The sequence below is a fragment of the Meles meles genome, chromosome 4, assembly GCF_922984935.1.
Source record: "Meles meles chromosome 4, mMelMel3.1 paternal haplotype, whole genome shotgun sequence".
NCBI lineage: Eukaryota > Metazoa > Chordata > Mammalia > Carnivora > Mustelidae > Meles > Meles meles.
In genome coordinates, this window is record NC_060069.1 from 114,755,093 (window position 1) to 114,781,276 (window position 26,184).

At 37.7% G+C, this 26,184-nt stretch overlaps 1 protein-coding gene across 6 annotated transcripts in view; it reads right to left on the reverse strand.

Annotated features, from left to right (window-relative positions):
• Positions 1-26,184, reverse strand: part of CMSS1 (cms1 ribosomal small subunit homolog) — a 384,493-nt gene that overhangs the window by 29,796 nt on the left and 328,513 nt on the right. For 5 of the 6 annotated variants that reach the window (XM_046002287.1, XM_046002292.1, XM_046002288.1 and 2 more), the window contains one exon: positions 6,607-6,692. In XM_046002287.1, the coding sequence (XP_045858243.1) occupies positions 6,607-6,692 (86 nt within the window). Of the gene's footprint in view, positions 1-6,606; positions 6,693-19,561; positions 19,603-26,184 lie in introns of all 6 variants that reach the window. The other variant, XM_046002291.1, reaches the window with a different exon arrangement.

Consider the following 26,184-nt stretch of genomic DNA (forward strand, 5'->3'; position numbering starts at 1 on the left):
GAAAGAAGGACACTGGGTCACCAAAGTCTAAGAAACTCCTGGGGGTAGTAGATGGCTGGAGACACAAAGGGCTGAGAAGGGAAGAGTGGTGAAAAAACTAGAATCTTGGTATAATCATCCAATCTTTCATTTCACAAATAATGAGTGCCAATTTAGGGTGAGGTTCTGTGCTACATGCTGTGGAGATGCACAGTTAAACTCTGTCCTGGAGGTATGCAGCCTAGTGTGGGAACCAGGAGCTAGATGAAGAGCACTCATATGAGGCAGTGGGAAACAAGAAGATTTCACTGAGTTCTCTGGCCAGAGAAATTAGGACAGACTTGGAGAAAGGGGTTAGGGCATTCAGTCTACCTAAGACTTGGGTTCTTTGAGTAATTTGGCAGTTAAGGACATTAGAGCATGGTTAAAATGAGCACTACAATCTTAAACTTTTGTAATTTTTTTTTTCTTGGCAGAAAATAGCAACAGCATGGGACCAAAAAAGCACATGAGGACATGCTGAATCCAAGTTTCCTAAATTGAAAAGAGAAGGGACAGGTGAAAAAGGGACAGGTGAAAAGCAGCAGCATCCTCAGCACCTGGCTCACAGCCAGCCAAGTGGGACACAACTCCCAGAACCCATGTCTGTGAGCCTCAGGTAATTTGTAAAACAGGGTACTCCCTAACTCACAGGGCATAAGGTATTCCCTACTTCAAAGGATCATTTAAGTCATTGTGTCTTGCACAGTGCTTATGGAGAGTGCTCAGTAAATGGCATTTACTATTGTTCAAACCTAAGTTGAAAAAAGATAGGTGAATGCTCAAGAAATGGGGAATGTATTTCACTTTCTCCTCTCCCACTTTTCCCTCCTCTTCCTATGATTCTCTGCCATTTATCTAACTTGATGGTTGTAAGAAAAGAAGAGCCAAGGAAGAAGGAGCTTAAAAAAGGTAAAATTTGGGGTGCCTGGGTGGCTCAGTGGGTTGGGCCTCTGCCTTCAGCTCAGGTCATGATTTCAGGGTCCTGGGATCGAGTCCCGCATCGGGCTCTCTGCTCGGCAGGGAGCCTGCTTCCTCCTCTCTCTCTCTGCCTGCCTCTCTGCCTACTTGTAATTTCTCTCTGTCAAATAAATAAATAAAATCCTTAAAAAAATAAAAAAAAAAGGTAAAATTTAGCAATGTGGACAAAAAGACCATAAAAAGAAGTAAAGGTGGAGACTTGGGCAAATTTAATTTTTCTCTAGTGAGTCTTGAAAAAGTAAGGAACTAGCAAGAAGAAAATCAAGAAAGAAAGTAAGGAAAAAGAAAGCCAATGGCGGTCTAAAGAAAGACATTTGGAAACAAGTTCTGTAAGTAGGAACTACAGAGGCCAGAGTCAAAGAAGGCATGACTATGGCATGGTCAGTAGGATAAGCAAAGGTAAAATTAAATTCCACGTTGGTGAAATAAATCAAAAGGCTAAGGGTGTTAACCTGTAGGCTTTCTGAAGGAATGGCTAAAATTAAAACTGAGGAGGGAGTCTGGGAAGATGGCAGAGTAAGAGGATCCTAAGCTCACATCATTCCATGGATACACACCAAAATAGCAGCCACATCAGTGCAATGAACAAAGAAAATGACCCAGAGAAGATTAAAATCACACCATGTACCTTTTCTGACTACAATGGTATGAAACCAGAAATCAATCAAAGAAAAAACACAAACACATGGAGCTTATGTAACATGCTATGAAACAATGAATGGGTCAACCAAGAAATCAAAAAGGAAATAAAAAAATAAAGGGAAACAAATGAAAATGATAACACAACCATTGGAAATCTTTGGGATGGAGCAAAACTATTGAAAAGGGAAGATTATAGCAATATAGGTTTACCTTAATAAGCAAGAAAAATCCCAAATAAACAACCTAATCTTAGACCTAAAGGAGAAAGAAAAACAAAAAACAAAAACAAAAAAACAAAGCTTAAAGCCTGTAGAAGGAAGGAAATAAAGATTAGGGCAGAAATAAATGAAATAAAGACTAAGAAAACAACAGAACAAATCAATGAACCCAGGGTTGGTTATTTGAAAAGATCCAACAAAATTGATAAACCATTAGCCAAACTCATCAAAAACAAGAGAGAGAACTCAAATCAAGTCAGAAATGAAAGAGGAGAAATAACTAACATGACAGAAATACAAAGGGTTATAAGAGATTATTATGAAAAATTATATACCAACAAATTGGACAACCTAGAAGAAATGGATAAATTCTGAGGAACATATAAGTTCCCAAAACTGAATCAGGAAGAAATAGAAAATCTGAACAGACTGATTACTGGCAATAAATTCAAATTAGTAATAAAAAAACTCTCAACAAACAAAAGTCCCGGACCAGATAGCTTCACAGGTGAATTCTACCAAACATTTACAGAAGAGTTAATACCCTTTCTTCTCAAACTGTTCCAAAAGCTATAAGAGGAAGGAATACATCCAAATTCATTCTATGAGACCAGCATTACTGGGATACCAAAACCAGATAAAGACACTACAAAAAAAGAGAACTGTTGGCTAATATCTCTGATGAACATAGATGCCAAAATCCTCAAGAAAATATTAGTAAACGGAATCCAACAGTACATTAAAAAAAATGACTCACCACAACCAAGCGGGATTTATTCCTGGGATGCAGGGTGGTTCAGTATTCTTAAATCAATGAATGTGATATATCACATCAACAAGAGAAAGGATAAAAACCATCTGATCATTTCAACAGATGCAGAAAAAGCTTTTGACAAAGAACAACTATCCATTCATGATAAAAAAAAAAAAACTTTCACCAAAGTAGGCATAGAGGGAACATATCTCAACATAATAAAGCCCATATAAGAAAAACCTGCAGCTAACATCATACTCAATTGTGAAAAACTGGGAGTTTTCTTCTAAGATCAGGAACAAGACAAGGATATTTACTCTCACCACTTTTATTCAACATAGTACTGGAAGTCCTAGCCACAGCAATCAGACAAGAAAAGAAAGAGATATCCAAATTGGTAAGGGAAATTTCACTATTTGCAGGTGACATGATACTCTATATAGAAAACCTGAAAGACTCCACCAAAAAACTACCATAATGGACAAATGAACTAAGTAAAGTAGCAGGATACAAAAGTAATATACAAAATCTATTGCATTTCTATACAACAATAATGAAGTAGCAGAAAGAGAAAATAAGAAAAAATCTCATTTACAATTTCACCAAAAATAATAAAATACCTAGGAATAAACTTAACCAAGGAGGTGAAAGACTTGTAATCTCAAAACTATAAAACACTGATAAAAAAAAAATTGAAGATGGCACAAATGGTAAGATATTCCATACTCATAGATTAGGAGAACAAATATTATTAAAATTTCTGTATTACCCAAATCAATCTACAGATTTAATGCAATCCCTATCAAAATACCAACATTTTCTACAAAACTAGAACAAATAATCCTAAATTTGTATGGAACCACAAAAGACCCTGAATAACCAAAGCAACCTTGAAAAAGAACAAAATTGGAGACACTGCAATCCCAGATTTCAAGACATATTACAAAGCTATAGTAATCAAAATGGTATGGTACTGGCACAAAAACAGTAGATGAAGGGAGGAAAATACAGAGCCCAGAAATAAACCTGTGTTTTTATGGTCAATTAATCTATGACAAAGGAGGCAAGAAAATGCAATGGGAAAAAGACAGTCTCTTTAACAAATGGTGTTGGGAAAACTGGACAGCTATTTGACAAAGAATAAAATATGACCACTTTTTAACTTGATACACAAAAATAAACACAAAATGGGTTAAAGACCTAAATGTGAGACCTGAAAGCCCAAGATTCTTAGAGGAAAACAGGCAGTTATCTCTTTGACATCAGCTATAGAAACATTTTTCTAGATATGTCTCCTTTGGGTAGGGGAACAAAAGCAAAATCCAACTATTCGGACTATATCAAAATAAAAAGCTTTTGCACAGAGAGGCAAATCATCAACAAAACAAAAAGACACCCAACTGAATGGCAGATGTTTGAAAATGATATATCCAATAAAAAGTTAATATTCAAAATATATAAGTAACTTATGCAAACTCATCACCAAACCCCCAAATAATCCAAGTAAAAATGGGCAGAGGATATAAATGGACATTTTTCCAAAGTAGACATACAGAGATGGTCAGGAGATACATGAGAAGATGCTCAATATCACCAATAATCAGGAAACTAAATCAAAACCACAGTGAGATATCCCCTGACATCTGTTAGAATGGCTAAAATAAAACACAAGAAATAACAAGTGTTGATGAAGATGTGGAGAAAAAGGAACCCTCCTGTACTGTTGGTGAGAACTCAAGCTGGTGCAACCACTGTGGAAAACGGTATGGATGTTTCTTAAACAGTTAAAAACAGAATTACCATATATTCTAGTAATTCCCCTACTGGGTATTTATCAAAACAAAAACACTAATTCAAAAAGATATATGTACCCCTATGTTTACTGCATCATTATGTATAACCTCCAAGATATGGAAGCAACCCAAGTGTCCATCCATAGATGAATGGAAAAAGGACATCTCTCTCTCTCTCACACACACACACACACACACACAGACACACAGACAAACACACAAAACACAATATAACTCAGCCATAAAAAAGGTGAAATCTTGCCATTTGTAACAACATGGATGGACCTGGAGGGTATAATGTTAAGTGAAATAAGCCAGTCAGGGAAAGACAAATACCATATGATTTCACTCATATATAGAATTTAAGAAACAAAACAAAGGAACAAAGGGCGAAAAAAGAGACAAACCAAAGGGGCGCCTGGGTGGCTCAGTGGGTTAAAGCCTCTGCCTTCGGCTCAGGTCATGATCCCAGGGTCCTGGGATCGAGCCCCACGTCCTGGGATCGAGCCCCACGTCCGGCTCTCTGCTCCGCAGGGAGCCTGCTTCCTCCTCTCTCTCTGCCTGCCTCTCTGCCTAGTTGTGATTTCTCTCTGTCAAATAAATAAAATATTAAAAAAAAAAAAAGAGACAAACCAAAAACAGACTCTTTAACTATAGAGAATAAACTGGTGGTTGCCAAAGGAGAGATGATTGGGGGAATGGGTAAAATAGGTAAAGGGGATTAAGAGTACACTTATGTGTACTCTTATAGTATACTCAATGTCCACTCATGGTGAGCAGTAAGTAATGCATAGAATTGTTGAATCATTATACTGTACACATGAAATTAATATAACACTATTAATTATAGTTGAATTAAAAGTGTCATAAAATAATAGCAAAAAGAAAAAAAAACCCTAAAACTGATATGCAGCTTTGGAGCAAAATATTTAATGGCTGGAGAGAAACTGAGATAATTACATATTAAATATGTGTATCTTTCTGTATTCCTCTATCCCAACAGGAAAAAATAACAAAATAAAGATGATGAAGTGTTATTTACTATAATAGTCATCACTTTGGTGCTTACTCTTTGCCAACCACTGTTTGAAGTGCTTAACAAGTATTAGCTATTTATTTATTTATTTATTTATTTATTTATTTATATATCTATCTGAGAGAGAGAGAGAGAGAGAGAGAGAAAGCACAAGCACAGGGAGCACCAGAAAGGGAGAAGCAGGCTCCTTGCTGAGCAAGGATCCTGATGTGGAACTTGATCCCAGGACCCTGGGATCATGATTTGAGCCAAAGGCAGATGCTTAATCCACTGAGTCCCCCACGTATCCCAAGTATTAGCCATTTAATCTCTACTGCAACTCTGTGAAGAAAATATATTTATTATCACCATTTTACCAATGAGGAGACAGAGGCACGGAGAGTTTAACTTGCTCAAGGTCGCACAGCTTGTTGGTAAACTGATGCTCACAATTATCCTGAGCCTAGTTACAAACTGGGTAGAGTCACCCTCTCATGGGAATGATTTTAGGGCCACTTACAATAATAATAAGACCACAAATCACTGCTATGAGGAAGATAATAATTTTAATTGATGGTAGGTAATCCTTTTAAAAAAATCACACATGGTTACCAATCAGGTTTGAGGGATACATAATATGAAAGGGCTGCAAATGGATGTGAGTGGCCAGTAGAAAGATTAAGAAGGAAAGAAAAGGTTCTTAAGTCCAGGAAGCAAAGTGTTATCAAATGACTTTTGGTAATACTGAAGGTAGAAGTCCCATGATAAATATTCATACAGTGGACCACAACTCATGTTAGGTAGACATGAGACCCTTAAGAGCCTGCTGGCAGCATGGCATGGTGCTATAATCACGCAGCGGTATGGTAAGTAACTTTACATATCTTTATGCTATTTTTCTTCTCCTAGGAACTGTAGCAAATAGCATACTACTGGATCTTTGGTAAAGATGTGGTACAAGAATCTAAGATATCATTATTGTAAAATACATGTATATTGAAAAAAAATATTAGGGGGAAAATAGACCTTGCTTATCATTAATGAAGCATGTTTTTTCGCAAGGAAAGAGGATAAAAAGCTTCCCTCAAATTCCACCAACAACTGATGTTAAAGAACAGGGAACGATGTAGAGGAGTAGAAGCTGATTCCAGAATTTAACAGTTGTGACTCCTACAGTACTGTCACCTGTTTGGTCTTCTTTGATAGGGCAGGTACTGGAGCTGCCTCCTGCTGCATTTCTGGGTCTCCTCCTCCTTCACCATCTGATGCTTCTACAAAATATAAAGTTTAAAAATTAGAAGAGCATCTCTCTCTTTCTTTCTCCCATTGCTAGTGCAAACTTGGAACCACCTTTCTAGAAAGCTCTATGCCTTGACTCAGTAATTCTACCTCTAAGAAGCTGAATTCAAGGAAACAATCCAAAATACGGAAATTTAAACACCAAGATGTCAGTCTAATTCGTAAAACTGCAAAACTGAACATTATCTAGATGTCTTACTTTTGAGAATGTTTAATTATGGAGCACTTAAACTGATTTTACAGATATTAAACTCCTCATTTTCAGATAAGAAAACTGCCGTTTAGAGAGGTAAGGCAATTTGCCCCAGGTCACACACCTGGGAACCCCAATCTACTTGAGTCCAAAGTCTTCTCCACAAATGATACTTCCTGACCTGAAAAACAGTAGCTTTTGACACCTGTATGCTAGCCTGAGGGGGAATGTTAAGAAATGGTGACAAAAAGATTATAGATCATGAGAAACACTTACTTTGAATTTTTTAAATCTTTCAACAATGGAAAAAATTTAATTCTTACTCAAAGAGTCAGGAAAAATCAAAGTTTTAGGTTTTTCTGTCTATAAAGCTCTCTTGAAGAAACATAGCAACCATAGTCTCTTCCCATAATGCCATAATGCCTTCCAGATTTTAGTGGTTGCTTTCCTTATCTGTCTATCTACCCATGCTTCAGATCCCTATTGCTTTTTCTTAATTTAAATTTTAGTTAGTGAACATACAGTGCAATATTGGTTCCTGGAGTAGAATTCAATGATTCATCACTTATGTACAACACCCAGCACTCATCACAGCAAGTGCCCTTTTTTTTTTTTTAATTAATTAATTAATTATTATTTTTTTATTTACAGCATAACAGTGTTCATTGTTTTGGCATCACACCCAGTGCTCCATGCAGTACGTGCCCTCCCTATTACCCACCACCTGGTTCCTCAACCTCCCAACCCCCCCCCCACCCCCCCCCCCCCCCCGCCGCCCCTTCATAACCCTCTGGTTGTTTTTCAGAGTCCACAGTCTCTCATGGTTCATCTCCCCTTCCAGTTTCCCTCAACTCCCTCTCCTCTCCATCTCCCCATGTCCTCCATGTTATTTGTTATGCTCCACAAATAAGTGAGACCATATGATACTTGACTCTCTGCTTGACTTATTTCGCTCAGCATAATTTCTTCCAGTCCCGTCCATGTTGCTACAAAAGTTGGGTATTCGTCCTTTCTGATGGAGGCATAATACTCCATTGTGTATATGGACCACATCTTCCTTATCCATTCATCCGTTGAAGGGCATCTTGGTTCTTTCCACAGTTTGGCGACCGTAGCCATTGCTGCAATAAACATTGGGGTACAAATGGCCCTTCTTAGCAAGTGCCCTTCTTAATACCCATCACCCATCTAGCTCATCCCCCACCCAACTCCCCGATCAACACTGTTTGTTCTCTATAGTTAAGAGTCTCTTATAGTGTATTTCCCTCTCTCCCTCCCTTTTTTTTTTTTCTTTCTCTCCTTCCCATATGTTCATCTGTTTTCTTTCTTAAGTTCCACATATGAGTGAGATCGTCTGGTATTTTTTTTTTTAAGATTTTATTTATTTATTTGACAGACAGATCACAAGTGGGCAAAGAGGCAGGCAGAGACAGAGAGAGGGGGAAGGAGACTCCCGCTGAGCAGAGACCCAATGCGGGGCTTGATCCCAGGACCCTGGGATCATGACCTGAGCTGAAGGCAGAGGCTTTAACCTACTGAGCCACCCAGGCGCCCCGAGATTGTCTGGTATTTTTCTCTGATATTTCACTTAGCATAATACATTCCAGCTCCATCCAGGTCATTGCAAATGGCAAGATTTCATTTTTTTGATGGCTCAGTATTATTCCATTATGTGTGTGTGTGTATACACTCCACCTCTTCTTTATCCATTCATCAGTTGATGGACACTTGGGCTCTCTCCATAGTCTGGTTATTGTTGATAATGCTGCTATAAACATTAGGGTGCATGTACCCCTTTGAATCTGTATTTTTTATCCTTTAGGTAATATTTCATAGTGCAATTGTTGAATTATAGGATAGTTCTATTTTTAAATTTTTGAGGACTCTCCACAGTGTCTTCACTATGGTACAGAGTGGCTGTATCAGTTTGCATTCCCACCAACAGCGCAAGAGTGTTCCCCTTTCTCTGCAACCTCGCCAACACCTGTTGTTTCTTGTGTTGTTAATTTTAGCCATTCTGACAGGTGTGAAGTGGTATCTCAGCATGGTTTTGATTTGTATTTCTTTGATCATGGGTGATCTGAACATTTTTTTCATGTGTTGGTTAGCTATCTGGATGTCTTCTTTGGAAAAATGTCTATTCATGTCTTCTGCCCATTTTTTCTTTCTTTTTTTAAAAAAGATTTTATTTATTTATTTGACAGAAAGAGATCACAAGTAGGCAGAGAGGCAGAGGGGGAAGCAGGCTCCCCACTGAGCAGGACCCTGGGATCAAGACCTGAGCCAAAGGCAGAGGCTTTAACCCACTGAGACACCCAGGTACCCCTGGATTGTTTTTTGGGTGTTCAGTTTGATAAGTTCTTTATAGATTTTGGATACTAACCCTTTATCAGATACGTCATTTGCAAATATCTTCTCTCATTCCATAGGCTGCCTTTGTTGATTGTTTCCTCCCCTATGCATAATTTTTATCTTGATGAAGTCCCAACAATTCATTTTTGCTTTTGCTTCCCTTGCCTCTGGTGATGTGTCTAGTAAGAAGCTGCTACAGCCAGTTAAAGAGGTTTCTGCCTGTGTTCTCCTTTAGGATTTTGATGATTTCCTATCTCACATTTACATCTTTTCATCCATTTTGAATTTATTTTTGTGTATGGTGTAAGAAAGTGGTCCAGTTTCATTCTTCCACATGTTGCTGTTCAGTTTTCCAGACAAGTGGTTCCTCCCTTTAAATACATTTTTGAATCTTTAAAAGGCTTTACTCATTCTCTTTGATTTCTCTACGTACTTCAAAGTCTTCCCAAGATATGAATTTGTGAGCAACCTTGGTCAGAATTCCTATTTAGGTCTCAATTAAACAAACTGGTAATCTTGTGCTTTTAAATGTGTGCACACTGCGGCGGCTAATTTTTTTTTTTCCATTTTATTTATTTTTTTCAGTGTAACAGTATTCATTGTTTTTGCACAACACCCAGTGCTCCATGCAAAATGTGCCCTCCCACCACCTGTTCCCCCAACCTCCCACCCCTGACCCTTCAAAACCCTCAGGTTGTTTTTCAGAGTCCATAGTCTCTTATGGTTCGCCTCCCCTCCCCAATGTCCATAGCCCCCTCCCCCTCTCCCAATCCCACCTCCCCCCAGCAACCCCCAGTTTGTTTTGTGAGATTAAGAGTCATTTATGGTTTGTCTCCCTCCCAATCCCATCTTGTTTCATTTATTCTTCTCCTATCCCCCTAACCCCCCATGTTGCTTCTCCATGTCCTCATATCAGGGAGATCATATGATAGTTGTCTTTCTCCGATTGACTTATTTCACTAAGCATGATACGCTCTAGTTCCATCCATGTCGTCGCAAATGGCAAGATTTCATTTCTTTTGATGGCTGCATAGTATTCCATTGTGTATATATACCACATCTTCTTTATCCATTCATCTGTTGATGGACATCTAGGTTCTTTCCATAGTTTGGCTATTGTAGACATTGCTGCTATAAACATTCAGGTATACGTGCCCCTTCGGATCACTATGTGTGCATTTCTGTACACCAACAACAAGACAGAAGAAAGAGAAATTAAGGAGTCAATCCCATTTACAATTGTACCCAAAACCAAAAGATACCTAGGAATAAACCTAACCAAAGAGGCTAAGAATCTATACACAGAAAATTATAAAGTACTCATGAAAGAAACTGAGGAAGACACAAAGAAATGGAAAAATGTTCCATGCTCCTGGATTGGAAGAACAAATATTGTGAAAATGTCCATGCTACCTAAAGCAATCTACACATTTAATGCAATCCCTATCAAAATACCATCCATTTTTTTCAAAGAAATGGAACAAATAATCGTAAAATTTATATGGAACCAGAAAAGACCTCGAATAGCCAAAGGAATATTGAAAAAGAAAGCCAAAGTGGGTGGCATCACAATTCCGGACTTCAAGCTCTATTACAAAGCTGTCATCATCAAGACAACATGGTACTGGCACAAAAACAGACACATAGATCAGTGGAACAGAATAGAGAGCCCAGAAATAGACCCTCAACTCTATGGTCAACTAATCTTCGACAAAGCAGGAAAGAATGTCCAATGGAAAAAAGACAGCCTCTTCAATAAATGGTGCTGGGAAAATTGGACAGCCACATGCAGAAAAATGAAATTGGACCACTTCCTTACACCACACACGAAAACAGACTCCAAATGGATGAAGGACCTCAATGTGAGAAAGGAATCCATCAAAATCCTTGAGGAGAACGCAGGCAGCAACCTCTTCAACCTCAGCCGTAGCAACATCTTCCTAGGAACATCGCCAAAGGCAAGGGAAGCAAGGGCAAAAATGAACTATTGGGATTTCATCAAGATCAAAAGCTTTTGCACAGCAAAGGAAACAGTTAACAAAACCAAAAGACAACTGACAGAATGGGAGAAGATATTTGCAAACGACATATCAGATAAAGGGCTAGTATCCAAAATCTATAAGGAACTTAGCAAACTCAACACCCAAAGAACAAACAATCCAATCAAGAAATGGGCAGAGGACATGAACAGACATTTCTGCAAAGAAGACATCCAGATGGCCAACAGACACATGAAAAAGTGCTCCACGTCACTCGGCATCAGGGAAATACAAATCAAAACCACAATGAGATATCACCTCACACCAGTCAGAATGGCTAAAATTAACAAGTCAGGAAATGACAGATGCTGGCGAGGATGTGGAGAAAGGGGAACCCTCCTACACTGTTGGTGGGAATGCAAGCTGGTGCAACCACTCTGGGAAACAGCATGGAGGTTCCTCAAAATGTTGAAAATAGAACTACCCTATGACCCAGCAATTGCACTACTGGGTATTTACCCTAAAGATGCGGTGGCTAATTTTATGTGTCATCTTGGTTACGTCACAGGGTACCCAGATATTTGGTCAAACATTATTCTGGGTGTTTCTGTGAGGGTGTTTTTGGGTGAGATTAATATTTGAATGGTAGACTGAATAAAGCAGAGTGCCTTCCCTAATGTGGGTGGGCAGTCTCATTAGATGAAGACCTGAATAGAACAAAAAGGCTGAACCTCTGCTGAGTAAGAGAATTTTTTCTGCCTTTGGATTTGAACTGAAACATTAGCTTTTCCTGCATCTAGAGCCTGTCACCCTTCAGACTAGAACTACAACATCAGCTGTCCTGGTTCTCAGGCCTTCTGACTCGGATTGGAATCTGGGTTCCAGCTTGCCAATTCACACTGAAGATGCTGGGATTTGCCAGAGTTATGGAGTGCATAGGCCGACTCCTTCTTTTATATACAGACAGATGTAGATGTAGATATATAGATATAGATATGTATCTCCTATTGGTTCTATTCTTTTAGAGAACCCTGATTAAGACATATACTTTTAACTATATAGCATGGAAAAAACAACAAAAAAGGATTCTACCCATGGAATAATAGCAGGTAGGAGATTAATAGGGCTTTTAAATGATTATGTTAGCATTAAAAGTATTCATAGAATTTCTGCTTCTGGAAAGGCAGTAATAGTTATAGTAGTAGTAGTAGTAGTAGTAGTAGTAGTAGTAGTAGTAGTAGTAGTATTTTTCCCTATTAATATTTTTCCCTATTCCTCCTGCTAAGTACAGCTAAAAATCCTGGACCTTATGTATAAAACAAACATAGGAAGTCTCTTAAAGGTAGAGAGAAGAAGACAGTCTGGGACCTTTGGGTATAAGGGAAAACACAGCAGTTAGCTCCTTGCATTTTCTTTTTGCCTCATGATCTCAGGTTTAGGGTTAAAGAAGCCATAACTTGGAAATGCCAATGGGAGCAGACAAAAAAAGCCCCAACCAACATCTGTTTAACAAAATGACCAGGAAAGAGGCCACCTAGCAAGACCAAAAATGTTTAGATAAAAACTATCTATGTTTAGATAAAAAACTGTGGCCTTGCCCCCATTAGCAAAGGCTGAGTGGGGAGCCTAGACTTCCACTCTTGCCAGGCTGTAATGAGGCACCCCAACTCCTCCTCCATCTGCCAACAGGGCAGTATCAGAGATGATCAAGCAGTGACTGAACTCCCAAAGGGATTTTCATCTCTTAAGGGTAATAACAAATCCCTGTTCCCCCCTCCTATCACTACCACCACCATTGCTGTATCAATAGAGACCACATGGTAGGACTTGAATTCCATCTCCTCAGGGAAATAATGAAGTGCACCTCTCCCTCCCCACTAGGATGGTGTTAGAGGAGTACTAGTAGAGAGTCATCACATATTGCCCAGTGGTAAAAAGGCCACACCTACCCTAGTGGTTTTAGCAACCACTTAAAAAGCTATACAGGGGAATATACTCAAAAACAGTAAGATAAATCAAAACAGAATTCCAAAATGCTCAAGTAACACACAAGAGGCAGGAAAGAGAAAATAGAGAAATTAAAAAGAGCAAACAGAAAAAACAGAATAAAATGTTAGATTTAAACCCTTACATATCAATAATCACATTAATGTAAATGGCCTAAAAATGCAAATTTAAAGATAGAGATTGACAGAGTAGATTAGAAAACATGACATAACTATATGTTATTTACAAGAAACTTACCTCAAATATAACAACATAACAAGTTGAAAGCAAAATGATGGAAAAATTTTAACATATAAATATTTAAAAGATATTTTAAAGATTTTATTTATTTATTCGACAGACAAGAGAGGTGGCACAAGCAGGTGGAGCAGCAGGTAGAGGGGCAGGCAGAGGGAAATGGGCTTTCCACTGAGCTGAGAACCTGACACAGGGCTCAATCCCTAGGACCCTGGGATCATGACCTGAGCCAAATGCAGACGCTTAACTGACTAAGCCACCCAGGTGCTCCACAAAAAATTTTTTAAAATATTTTATTTATTTATTTGAGAGAGAGTGTGTGAGAAAGAGAGCCCAAGCTGGAGAGAGGGCAGAGGGAGAGGGAGAAGCAAGCTCCACACTGAAAAGGGAGCCCGAGGTGAGGCTTGATCCACCCAAGCACCTCAACATACAAATATTGATCAAAAGAAGGCAGAGTGGCTATATTAATATCAGATAACTGACTTCAGAGTAAGCAAAACTACTTGAGAAAAGGACATTATATAATGATAAAAGGGTGGATCTGTTAAGAAGACATAACAATCCTTAATGTGTATGCACCAAACAAAAGAGCTACAAAATACATGAAGCAAAAACTGATAGAAATGAAAGAAGAAACAGACAAAAGTACAGTTCAGTTGCAAAGTTCAACAGTCCTCTCAGAGCAAGGATATAGAAGAATTAAGTGATAACCATCACCCAATAGGATCTGATCAACATTTGCACTCAACATTCCACTCTTTTTAAATGTTATGGACCATACCCTAAGATAGATCATATTCTAGGACATAAAATATAAACAAATTTAAAAGAAATGATGAACAGTATGTATAAAAAACTTATGGAAAAATTGTACTTATTAATGAAAGACTGAATCCTTTCTCTGTGATTGGGAAAAAGGTGCAGATGTCTGCTCTGACCAGAATTATTCAACATGGTGCTAGAAATTTTAATCAGTGTAATAAGGCAAGAAAAGAAATGAAAGTCATATACGTCAGAAAGGAAGACATCCAATTGTTCCCATTTGCCGATGACATGATGGTTTACATAGAAATTCCCAAGAAATCTAAAAAACTTACCCTAAGCCCCTAAACTGTGCTAGAACTGAGTTTAGCAAAGTTGTATAATGAAAGATAAACATGTAATTTTATTTTTATATGCTAGCAATGAACATATGAACACAAAAATTAAAAACACAATGTCATTTACAGTTGCTAAAAAAAACCAAAAAACCCTAAAATACTTAGGTGTAAATTTAACAAAACATGTATAAGACTTTCATGCTGAAGAACAGTGATGAAAGAAATAAAAGAAGACCTAAATAACCAAGAAGACATAACATGTTCATAGATTGGAAGACTAACCATGGTAAAGATGCCAGTTCTCCCCAAATTGATACACAGGTTTAACATAATTTCTATCAAAATTCCAGCAAGACTTTTCTCTAGATATATACAGATTATTATAAAATTTATGTAGAATGGGAAAGGAGCTAGAATAGTTAAAGTGATTTAAGACTTACTACATTATATAGCTATAATAATTAAGATTGTGTGGTATTCGCATAGGAACAGACATATAAATGAATGGAATAGAATACAGACCCAGAAAAAGACCCGCACAAATATACCCAACTGATTTTTAACAAAGGCAATTTGATGGAGGAAAAATAACCTTTTCAACAAATAGGGAAAAAAAATTCATAGGCAGAAAAATTAATCCTTACTCAAGTTCAGACCTTATACAAAACTCAGCTCAAAAATGGATCACAAACTTAAACATAAAACGTAAAACTCTAAAACCTTTAGAAAGAAAAGGAGAAAATCTTTAGGTTCTAGGGTTAGGCAAAGCTCTTAATTTTGCAACTAAAAATGCAATCAATAAAAACAATAATTGATGTTAGATTTTATCAAAACTGAAAACTTCTGCTTTGCAAAGACCCTGTTAAGAGGATGAAAAAACAAGCCACAGAGAAGGAGAAATATTTGCAAACCACATATCTAACAAAGGACAGACCAGTAACTGGACAATATAAAGAATTCTCAAAATTGAATACTAAAAAACTAGACAAGTGAATTAGGAAATGGCAAAAGATATGAACAGACGTTCACTGAAAAGTAAATAAATACACAGAAATACGTTCTATATCATTAGCCACTAGGGAAATGCTAATTAAAGCCATTAGATATCAGTACAAATCTATCAATGGCTAACATTAAAAATAGTGTCAATACCAAATACTGGTGAAGATGCAGAGAAACTGGATTTTCATCCACTGCAAGTGGGAATGGAAGATGGTACAGCCACTTACATTCCACAAAAGGAAAGTAGCTTGGCAGTTCCTTAAAACATTAAACATGCAACTACTATACAATACAGAAATTGCACTCCTGGGCATTTATTCCAAACAAAAACTTAAATTTGTACAAAATAGTGTCCGGAAATGTTTACAGCAGGTTTATTTATTATTTATAATAGCCAAAAGCTGGAAGAAAACTGAAATGTCATTCAATAGGTGAATGATTAGACAAACTCCAATATATATCCATACTATAGAATACTAATCAGCAATAAAAAGGAATAAACTATCAATATACTCAATAACCTAGATAAATTTCCAGAGAACTATGCTTACTGAAAAAAGCCAATCCCAAAAGGTTACATACTGTGTGATTCCATTTATACATCATTGTTGAAATGACAAAATTAGAGAAATGGAGAACAAATAGTGGTCTCCAAGAGTTAAGGGGGGAGTACAGTTGGGGGGCAGTGGGTATGGATACAAAAGAGCAACAAGAAGGATTCTTATGAGGATGGAAATGTTCTGTATCTTAACTGTATCAATATCAATATCCTTGTTGTTACCATTTACATATACACGTAATTTTGCAAGTTGTTACCATTGGGAGTCTGCGATTTGGGATATATGTGATTTCTCTGTATACTGTTTCCTATAATTGCATGTGAATCTAAAATGGTTTCACAATGAAAAGGTTTAATTAAAAAAAGTGTTTAAAGGTCCATCCTCTTCTTCAGGAAGCCCAAGTTATTATGCTGGAAAAGCCAACAGGTGTGTGTTTGGCTGTGGACCAGACCAGAGTACCATCCTACTACCCCTGTCACCACTGTTCTCACTAGGATAGCCAGGAAAGCAGCTGGGTTCAGAGAAATGTAGAATTTAGAAATTCAACCGAAGGAGGCCATGATGGACTCTTCAAAAATAAAAGCTTCCTGGGTAAGGCTGCCAGATTAAATTAAAAAAAATACAAGTTATTAGATAATTTTTTAGTCTAAGTATGTCCCATGTATTGCATGGGAGATATCCACATAGTATTAAAATCATTCATTGTTTATCTGAAATTTACATTTAATGAGGTGGCATGTATTTTTATTTGCTAAATCTGGTAACCCCACTTGGGGAATTTCTTTCCCCATCAAAGCCACCTTTAGTCCTGTGAAATTTCTTATATTGGCTTCTATCCACGGAGCCTCTTTCTTCTTAACATCTTCCAATCCATCTTCATCTGGGATCTTTCAGGGAACCCCTGGCTGATATACAGCCCTCCTCCTTCCTATTGTTGCGGCACTTCTACATCACCTTGTAAATCAGCATATAATTTTATCCTTCCATACAGTGTGTCCCAAGTACTTAGCTCAGCGTTGATTAAAAGTAAACATTAAACCACTTACATAAATCATTTTATTAACTTTAAAAGTCATTTTAAGATAAAATGGATAAAATGCAAATAAATAAATGTCAGGATCAAACTGTGATATATTTAAAACTCCAATAATGCTTAAAAAAAAAATTCTGAATTCTGTATTCCTCCATTGCCCAGAATCTGATAACTGAAGAGTATAGTCTGTATTTAAGCAATCTAATTGAAAATAACATTTTAAAGGTATGTTACTCTTATGCAACAAAAACCCATGAGAAATATTTAAAATACCTTGTTAACCAAATGCTCTAAATTTGTATTCTCTGAGCCAAAAAAATATTTCATCTGAAACCTTTTAACATATAAAATGAGATCATATCATTGTAGGTTGAATACATTAGTTGTTTCTTTAGCCTGTGATATTTTTTGGTTCCAAAAGAGAAAACTGCTTTTCTGCAATAAGGATGCTAGTTCTGTGATTTCCATTAAGAGAGTATTAAAAGTAAAGTATGGGACCCAACCTACCCAGCCTGGCTTCAGCTCCCAGGTTCCTCTAAAACTGCTGGCATTTGAGGAGGTTAAGCCAGACCTATGCTAATTAGTCCCAGCAGTAGACAGGGCTTGTGGAGTGGAGACAACAAGATGGGGTAGCCTCATCTCCTACTTCCTGAGAGTATACTTTAAAAAAAAGGAAAATGAAAAAAAATACCACCAGATGGAACTGCCTGAACTCTTCTTCCAATAAAGGGGTCAAGTATCCTGTCCCTTTTCGAGCCAAAGCAGAAAGAGCAAGCAAAATTTAAAAGTTGCACATATTTCCTCTTTTCTTCAATCCCTGCCTTCATCTTCTTTATGAGAAATATTGGAAGTCCAATTTCCCAGCAATTTCCCTTAAGCTTCAAAGCACTTGCTTGCACGAACCCCTTCTAGGCCCTGGTAAGGCCCTTGGCAATGGATCACACAGTTAAATTTTCTCAGAAAATATGCAAAAGAAAGATATATTGTGGTTCAAATAAGTAGACCACTGTCTATTTCTACTCAGAATTCACCTCTTTCACATATCCTGTAATGAATGGTGTTGAAGTGGAAGTGAACATTCTGGGGATCCAGATAGAGAGAGTTGGTTGGCATGCATTTAGTTTGGAGTTTAGTGGAATATTACACAGTTCACAATCATATAGTCTACAGTTAAATTATTGCTAGCTCTCCTACTATAGGAATGCTACCAGGAATACTCCTACCACCCTATGCCAACTCACCAGACACCGTGACAAAGTGTGTAAGGTCAGAGGCTGTAGATCATGACACAAACACACCCATAGCACCCTTCCTTAGAACTATGCAGGCACTGGAGGAGAACCAGGATGTATGAAACCAAAAACTAGTCAGTGGAAATCCTTCCAATCATCAAAAATATAAAACTATAGGGGCTCCTGGGTGGCTCAGTTGGTTAAGCAACTGCCTTCTGCTCAGGTCATGATCCTGGAGTCTGGGATCGTGTCCCACATTGGGCTCTCTGGTCGCCGGAGAGTCTGTTTCTCCCACTGACCTCTCTCCTCTCATGCTCTCTCTCTCTCTCAAATAAATAAATAAAATCTTTTAAAAAAATATAAAACTATAAGCAGAGAATTAGGTTCCCATTTTTCCTGTAGGAACACAATAGATGGTGTACTTTATATAGTTTTCAAGAAAACATACATATATTTTTCTATTTGATGGGGACAAGTATAATGAAAAATTTCAGAATTCCCGTGTTTACAGCAGTAGTGTTGTAATTTCTTATTTAAAACAATTACTTTCATACTTAATTTTGTATCAGTAATTTTGTATTCCTTTTCTAAGAGAGGGCCCCTTAAATTGTATAAGCTCAGGTGTCACAAAAACCTTGATCTGCTCTTGCTAGTGACCTGTTGAACTCTATTTCTCAGTTCTCACAGTTTCTGAGCAAAACAAATTACGAAACACACAACAGCAATGGACAAATTTCAAAGGTATGATGCTAAATGAAACACAAACCAAATTATAGAGGCTACATAATGCGTGATTCCATTTATTTAATATTCTAGAAAAGGAAAAATTATAGGAACCCCAGAAGAATAGTTACTGGGGACTAGAGATGGGTTACTTCTCAGGGGTGATGGAAATGTTCTATATCTTAACTGTGTTGGTAGTTCACAACTGTATTTATTCATCAGTCAAAATTCACAGAACTGTACACAAAAAGGGTTAATTATACTGAACGTCAATTAATCCCCAATCAATCTGACTTTAAAAAAATGACAGAAGCTAATTCATTAAATAATTTGTAACACTTATGCAATGTCAAACAACTAATAACTAACTAGCAGAGCTGAGATTTAAATCCCAAGATTCTACAATTTTAACACCCATACTACCTTTGCATGAAAAGATGTTGCTTACAGCTTAATGATGTTTCCTAAAAAAAAAAAAAAACCACCAAATTATTTATTTATTTGAGAAAGAAAGAGCATGAGCAGGGCAAGGGGAGAGGGAGAGGGAGAGAGAATCTCAAGCTGAGTGCAGAGCCAGATGCAGGACTCCATCTCAGGACCTTGAGATCATGACCTGAGTTAAAATCAAGAGTTGGACGCTTACCTACTGAGCCACCCAGGTGCCCCAATGATGTTTCCTTCTACTTTGTGATTGCTAAGAGTTTGTTTAAAATCATGAATAGGTGTTAAAATTAATGCAATGCTTTTGGTTTTGCATTTATTGAGAGGATCATGCAGGATTTCTCCTATAATTTGTTAATGTGCTGAATTATAAAAATAGGATAATGTTAAACTGTTCGTATTATTTCTAGGACAAATCCCAGTTGGTCATGAGATATTTCTTTTTTAATAACAGTTATTTTTGGGAGGGGAGTTAAAATTTCATGTAGACTTTTAAAATAAAATGCCTTAATATTTATATACCCTGATAGTAGGTAAAATGTGTCAATAAAACAAGCAGAGTGTAGTATTCTTTCTATGGGTATGTTTTAACAAATATTTCAGTTTCTAATGGTTATATGATTATCAACATTTTTCTATTTATTTATTTATTTATTTGACAGAGAGAGAGAGAGATAAATAGGCAGAGAAGGAGGCAGAGAGAGGGGGGAAGCAGGCTCTCTGCTGAGCAGAGAGCCCGATGCGGGGCTCGATCCCAGGACCCTGAGATCATGACCTAGCCAAAGGCAGAGGCTTAACCCACTGAGCCACCCAGGCGCTCCTCTATTTATTTTTAATTTCGTTTTGGTAAGTGAAAATTTTTGGCGATTTTATCTAACTTTTCAAATTTATTGGCACTGATCATTGCAAGCAGTTATATCCTCTTTTTCCTGTGTCCAATTTTTTATTTACACCTTATTTTTTTCTTGTTCAACCATGGAGAGGTCTTTAAAACAAATAAACAAACAAACAACCAGGTTTTGTATTTATAGATGTTTTCTATTGCATTTTTGATTTCTACCGAACCAATGTTCTTAACTTTCTCTGGGTTTACTCTATTGATTTTCTGTTTTGCAGTTGGATATTTAGCCCACTAAACTTTCTTTTTTCTGATATAAGCATAAGCCTATGTATTTTCTCTAAATATAACTTAAGTTGAATACCATATGTTTTAAATGTATAGCATTTTCATAGTTATTCAATTCTAAATATTTTTAAAGTTTCTATAATGATTTTTCTTTGACTAATGAGTTATTTGGAAGTGCATTTTTAAATTTCCAAACAGATTTTTTAGTTATCATTTTTTGGTACTGTGATTAGAAAAATGGCTTGCATACCAATTCTTTGATATTTTTTATGACTTGTTTTATTTTCTAGCACAGGGACCAGTGAACTTTTTAGGTGAAGTGCAATAAAGTAAATAGGTATAGGGTTTGCAGAGCAATGATGTCTACTCAAACTCTGCTGTTGTGCAAAAGCAGCCTTAGACAATATATAAATGAATAGGCATGGCTGTGTTCTGTTAAACTATTTATAGAAACATATCCTGTCTGAATTTGGTCCATGGGCTTCAGTTTGCCAGGCCCTGGCCTAGTACATAAACAATTAAAAAGTGTTTCAAAGCAGGCGCCTGGGTGGCTCAGTGGTTTAAGCCGCTGCCTTCGGCTCAGGTCATGATCTCAGGGTCCTGGGATCGAGTCCCACGTCGGGCTCTCTGCACTGAAGGGAGCCTGCTTCCCTCTCACTCTCTCTGCCTGCCTCTCTGCCTACTTGTGATCTCTCTCTGTCAAAATTAATAAATAAGATCTTTAAAAAAAAAAAGTGTTTCAAAGCGTTTCTGAATAGAATATATAGTTTCTAATTGTTAGGCGCAGAGTTCTACATGATCATAGATACCTATGATCATAGATAAACTTGTTAATTCTGGTTTTCAAATATGTTATATGTGTATACATTTTTGTTTTATCAACATGTGCATTAACATCTCCCACTCTTATTTTGAATTAGTCCATGTTGTCTAGCAATTCTACCAATTTTTTTTTTAAGATTTTACTTATTTATTAGACAGATCACAAGTAGGCAGAGAGGCAGGAAGAGAGAGTAGGAAGCAGGCTCCCTGCTGAGCAGAGAGCCCGATATGGGGCTCGATCCCAGGACCCTGGGATTACGACCTGAGTGAAAGGCAGAGGGTTTAACCCACTGAGCCACCCAGGTGCCCCCAATTCTACCAATTTTTATTTACACATCTCATAGGTATATTGGTGCAGGTAAGTTTAGAATCATTACAACTTCCTATTGGTTGAATTGTTCATTAAGTTGTGACTCAGTTTTTAAAAAATGCATCTTGTTTAATTTAGTTCAATTTCACTTCTTTGAGGGAGTGTTCTTATTTCTAGAGGGGTCAGCTGTTCTCTGGGAAATCTAACTATAAATGATGAAAAATAATACTGGAGACACAGCTGTACTTCAACATTCTAAAGTGTTTTTGCTAAAATTACTCATCCCTAAGAGCCAGAATGTTTTATTTGGCCAGGAGAATCAGGACTGGGAACTATTCTTCAAGAAGCTTGTTCCCAGCTCATTAAGGGACTCCCACCAGCATCACTGAGAAAGAACACGATTCCCACATCCAAAGAACACGACCCTGTGAAGAGTGAACTCAGTGAAGGCCCTAAGGGTCACAATGGCAAAACAGCAGACAGGGAAAAGTTGAGGGGAGAGGAAGGGAAGGACAAACAGTGAAAGTGCATCCAATGAAAGAAGGAGCTCTCAATTCTGATCAACTTATACTAACAGAGGTCATGTTCCATCCTTTGTTTTGTACACTTTTCAAAATAATTACTACAGCTATACCAAGACTAAAAAATAAGTACTTATAATCAAGTAGGTCATGCCAGAAAAGAATACTCTCTGTAAGCGTTATCTCTCATTTACTCTGTTCAGAATGTTAGCTCTCCTTTTTTGCTTGTCATCTCTAGTTTTCTATCAAAACCTTACCCCCATCCTCCAAAATTCAACTCAATCCATCCTTCAAAAGTAGAAACAAGACATTTTAGGGCTATAATCTAGCAAGTAGTTGCAGCTTTTACCGAGAGAGGAAAATGTGGAAAAAGGAAAAGAAAAGGAGAGCAGGATCTGGTATGCAAAGGAAGAATTCAGTGACTGGTGGCAGGAGGAGCAGCAAACCTAAGGCCAAGTCTGTTGTGCCCAATTCATGGTACCTGATTGCTTCGGGAGCAGCTGTTCAGAGAAGCTTGGGCAGGCTCAACCTTTAGTCTCCGGCCTTTTCTGGCCACGAGTTCCAGGTTCAGGTATAAATACACTGGCCTATTCAAAGTCTTCCACAGGCTTGTAGTGGTTCATCAGGCTTTATATGTAACCTGGGATATGCCTCTCCAGTTTTTTCTTGTTCTGTTTTTCCTAGCTACCATCTTTTCCTTTTTTGACTTCTCACTCTCATATACTGCAAGAAACTGGGCATGTTCTACCTCTTCCTTCTCTCAAGATCTTCTCTCCAAAAGATCTGAAAAAACAAATGCTTGTAAATATAAAACCCCGTGAGTTGACACTATCAGAAATTTTCTTGTCATTTTGAATTGGGATGAGGAATGTAGGAGGGGGGATTCCTTTCCCCCTCTAATTTTGCCATGTCTATTGGCAACTACTACAGCCTACTTTACATTCCAATAATGCTCTTAGTTTCATAGCTGAAGATGTCCCTAGCAACGGATCCAAACTTTGCTTACAAAATATGGTGCCAGTTCCCACAGAAAACTTTAAAGTTAGTAAATTTGGAATGAAATGCTTGCAAAATTCTGAACTGGAGTAGCTTGGTGGGTTCTGAAACTCCGAAAGAAAGTCAAGAGAAAGTACTTTGAAAGCAAAGTACTGAGATTGATAAGAACACCTCAAAAATGCATGGCTGCCACGTTAGGGGCATAGATATTTAAAATGGTTAGATCTTCTTGTTGGACAGACCCTTTGAGTAGGATATAGTGTCCTTCCTCATCTCTTATTATAGTCTTTGGCTTAAAATCTAATTGATCTGATATAAGGATTGCCACTCCAGCTTTCTTCTGATGCCCATTAGCATGGTAAATTGTTTTCCACCCCCTCACTTTAAATCTGGAGGTGTCTTCGCGTCTAAAATGAGTTTCTTGTAGGCAACATACTGATGGGTTTTGTTTTTTTATCCATTCTGATACCCTGTGTCTTTTGATTGGGGCATTTAGCCCATTAACATTCAGGGTAACTATTGAGAGATATGAATTTAGTGCCATTATTAGCCTGTAAGGTGACTGTTACTGTATATTGTCTCTGTACCTTTCTGATCTACTACTTTTAGGCTCTCTCTTTGCTTAGAGGACCCCTTTCAATATTTCCTGTAGAGCTGGTTTGGTGTTTGCAAATTCTTTCAGTTTTTGTTTGTCCTGGAAGCTTTTGATCTCTCCTTCTATTTTCAATGATAGCCTAGCTGGATAGAGTATTCTTGGCTGCATGTTTTTCTCGTTGAGTGCTCTGAATATATCATGCCAGCTCTTTCTGGCCTGCCAGGTCTCTGTGGATAAGTCTGCCGCCAATCTAATATTTTTACCATTGTATGTTACAGACTTCTTTTCTCGGGCTGCTTTCAGGATTTTCTCTTTGTCACTAAGACTTGTAAATTTTACTATTAGGTGACGGGGTGTGGACCTATTCTTGTTGACTTATGGACTCCGAAAAACAACCTGAGGGTTTTGAAGGGTCAGGGGTGGGAGGTTGGGGCAACCTGAGGGTTTTGAAGGGTCAGGGGTGGGAGGTTGGGGGAACAGGTGGTGGGTAATGGAGAAGGCACGTTTTGCATGGAGCACTGGGTGTTGTGCAAAAAGAATGAATACTGTTACGCTGAAAAAATAAATAAAATGAGAAAAAAAAAAAAAAAAAAAAAAAAAAAAAAAAGGCATGGCTGAAGAAAAAGTTTCACCTTCTTTTTGTGGAGAGCTTAAGTGCTACAAAATTTCTGTTGCCAGTTCCATGTCAGCAAAACTAAATCTTCAAGTTAGTAATACTTTTCTTTTCTCTTTTTCCTTCCTCCCCTCCTTCTTTCGTTTCCTCTCTCCCTTCCTCCCTTCTAAAAAATGCACAAGAGTTCCTCAGTAACCACCAGCCCACGTCAGGGCCAAAGCACTCAGAGCCACAGGAACCTGAGCTTTTGGGCAAACTCTCACAATTAAGCCTGGGCTACAGTAACAGAGAAAGGGACCTTTAATGTAAAAAATCATGGTGTCACAAGACCTGTTCTATCTTGAAGTTACAAAAATGCAGTGAAGATCATGTAGACATCAGAGGACAACTCATCAGAGGACAACTCATGTAGCAGCAAGAATGGCTAACTGGTTGTTGTCTGTCCAACAATCAGGCATTTAAAAGAAATCTTATTTTCTTTTTAGATTAAAAAAAAATAGATAAAAAGCTTGGGCAAGATGGCCTCAATTTTAGTCTTTAATGTTGAGTTCATTTCTTCTTCCTTCCTAATTTGAATGTTGATACATTCAGTTTTCAAACTATGATTAATTTAAATTTAACTTTTTCTGGTCAACTTTTGCAGTCAAAGTTAGGTAAGTAGAGCCATGGGTGCTGGCAGTGGCAATTCGGGTCTTAATAGAATTATTATGTTTACTGGATGAGCACACTTGGTACATTTGGAAGCACTGTTACATAAATTCTTTGTTCCTGGAATGGAAACTAATATAATGATAAAAACTCTTACATAGTCCTCATTTTGTGCAAGACAGTGTTCTAAATGCTCTACATACATTAACTCATTTAATTTGCATATCAATCTTATGAGATGGGTACTGTTATTAAAATCTCTTTTACAGAGGTGGAAACTGAGGCATTTGCCCAAGGTTAGTGAGAGAGCTGGGATTTGGATCTAGGCAGTCTTAATTTAGGGCCCCTTAACCCCTATGCAGTACTGCTCATCTAACTTGAAAAGCAAACTTTATAGCTCTCTGGTTGTACCAGTCTCTAAGCTGGATATTAGAATCCACGGGGCTTTGTGCATAGAGCCTAGTTGAATATAATAATGTATGTTCTTAAATTTGAATACACTCATCTACACTGGAGCAGAAGCTGATGCATGTGGTGAGCAGCTCCCCTTCTCCAAAACAAAGCCCTGTTGGGGCTTTGGACTCATTTAGTCCAGATTATATCAGTAACTAATTCTCCCTCACCATCCCTGCTTCTATCCTGCATTTGAGCTGGGCAGAAAATATATCCTGGCTTGCTAGACTACTTCTGGTTTATGCTTTTCATTCCCACATCCTGTCTGGTTCGGTATTTGCCTTGTCCTTTAATATGTTAATATGCATTGCTATTCTCCAAGTGTGGGAATGGAAATGAAGTCACCCTTAGGCTTATTTCACCCCTGAACTCTGCTCTTCGCAGCATAACCGTTAACAGCTCCCAGAACAGTGCTCTGCGTACATATTTTGGGAAGTGCCAGTATAGAGGAGTGATGAAAGAGGCCCTCTATAGAAGGCTTACATTCTATTCCAACTTTTGTGATCTTGGGAAAATCACTT